We start from the raw sequence: 1,913 nt of genomic DNA, 5'->3' as shown, positions 1-1,913 counted from the left end.
TTCTTCAAGATTTTCGAATCCCTGTTTTGGTCATATGGGATCATCATATCTAGGACAAAAACGTTGCTTCAAAGTCAAACTGTTTTGCCCTAGACTCAGACTCAAGAGATCAGGTTTTGAGAATTGTCCAAAGAACGACTTACTCAAATAGTGCAGTGCCTGTTGTGTGAAAAAGCCAAGTTGTCAAACAAGTTTCAGTAGCTTCATGTTTCCTGTAGAATTTGCAGCTACAAGCATATTTGATTTTTTCCTCCAGCAGACGCTCGACACAAACTGTCCATTGTCATCAAAGTATTCGTTTCCAGAAATGGGATCTACGGATCCAAACTTGTATGAAGTCATTGGCATCGGTAAGGATCTATAGTAACTATACACCTGAGATGCAAAATCAAAGTAAAGAGGGATGCTTTTATATAAGTCATTACTAACTATAATATTCATATCATCAAGGTCAATGAAAACAACTCAAGGCACCTTTGCGCACATCTAACATATACTAAGGTTGGATGACAAAAAACGTATACTAAAGGTTGAGATTTTGTGTTGATGATATGATAGATACCTCATTCGTCTCTGAACCACAGGCTATGTATCCGTCCAAAACCGACAATCCGACGAAATTCTGCGCAGGTACAAGATTACACATCAGAACAACTAATGATGTCGGATAAAGTGTTAAAGGTATTAAAAAGGAACTGGGATTAACCTTCTGATTTGTATGTCCTTTATACGTTGATGAACAAGCACCAGAAGATAAACCAGAGGAATTTGTCTTATTTAAATTCCAAAGCTTGAGAGAGTTATCAGTGGAAGCAGAAACAATGGTTTCTGAATCCATAAATTTGACATAGCTAACAGCTTTCTCATGGCCAGCCAATGTGCACCACGGAGTTTTGACATACCGAAGATCATAGCAATAAACCTTGTAATCAGCTGATCCAAATGCCAATAAGTGATTCGAATAAGAAGAGAATTGCACACAACACACATTTGCTGGACTCCAGATTGTGCCTAATGACCGTTTCTGCATATCCCACCAGAGAAAAATATAAGTTCCACTATGTTTGGATAGTCATAAGTCTAAAAAGAGAATCATAACTTCAGGAGTATACTAATCCATAAGTAAGAGAAAACAGCAGGTTGATATACATAAAACTTCTTGGAATATTAAGAGATATGAGTAAGAGCCGTACCTCATTGATGCTCCAAAGCTTCACTGAACAATCATCACTTCCACTGACAAATTTTGTTGGGTCAGATGGAGAAAAATCAACTGACCAGGCTCTCTTCTGATGTTCTGTGTACTGCGAAAATCCTTGTCCAGTCCCGGCATCCCATATCTGCACTCACCAAGTACCATACTGTAAGAATCATGTGTAACCATACAAATGTATTTCACTCTCACTTAAACAGCTCAATTTCTCTATTCTATCACAAAGATTAACATGACCACATCTCATACAGGAAGAAAAAGCACAGGAGGTTGGTCCTATAGATTCTAACGTGCAACAGATGACGATGGACAAAAGATTCGAAACTTGACACAGATAGGTGAATCAGTTAAATTCTATACGCACCTGAACTACACCATCGTAGTCAGTCGAGGCCAAGTAGTTTTTGATGTAACTATTCCAGCAAACACAGCTTAATTTAGATTTGTTGACCATCTCTACTAGTGGATAATGAACACCCACAGATTCATTCATAAATGCATTGAAGTCAAAAATCTTGATCTTCTTTGATATCCCAGCTGCTGCTATGTGTTCCTCATCAGGGTCAAAACTCAATGAGCAGACTACACTTGCAGAGTTTAAAAGGTCTCCACTTCTTATTGTCCCACAAGTTTCAAACTTGCTGTACCGAGCATATTTGCACAACCCCTCAAAAAACACTTCCAGTTGATCAGAAGATTT

The 1,913-nt window shown here is 38.2% G+C and overlaps 1 protein-coding gene across 1 annotated transcript in view; it reads right to left on the bottom strand.

The window, feature by feature from the left end:
- Positions 1-1,913, bottom strand: part of LOC104784680 (protein SUPPRESSOR OF PHYA-105 1-like) — an 8,026-nt gene that overhangs the window by 982 nt on the left and 5,131 nt on the right. Inside the window, exons 5-9 of the mRNA XM_010509733.2 lie at positions 1,578-1,760; positions 1,194-1,340; positions 707-1,024; positions 563-622; positions 30-375 (exon numbers count right to left, since the gene is read on the bottom strand). Coding sequence (XP_010508035.1) covers positions 184-375; positions 563-622; positions 707-1,024; positions 1,194-1,340; positions 1,578-1,760 — 900 coding nt within the window. The 3' untranslated portion in view covers positions 30-183. The remainder of the gene's footprint in view (positions 1-29; positions 376-562; positions 623-706; positions 1,025-1,193; positions 1,341-1,577; positions 1,761-1,913) is intronic.

This window comes from Camelina sativa, chromosome 5, assembly GCF_000633955.1.
Source record: "Camelina sativa cultivar DH55 chromosome 5, Cs, whole genome shotgun sequence".
Classification (NCBI taxonomy): domain Eukaryota; kingdom Viridiplantae; phylum Streptophyta; class Magnoliopsida; order Brassicales; family Brassicaceae; genus Camelina; species Camelina sativa.
Note: the sequence above shows the minus strand (reverse complement) of the source record. Positions and strands in the feature narration are given on the sequence as shown.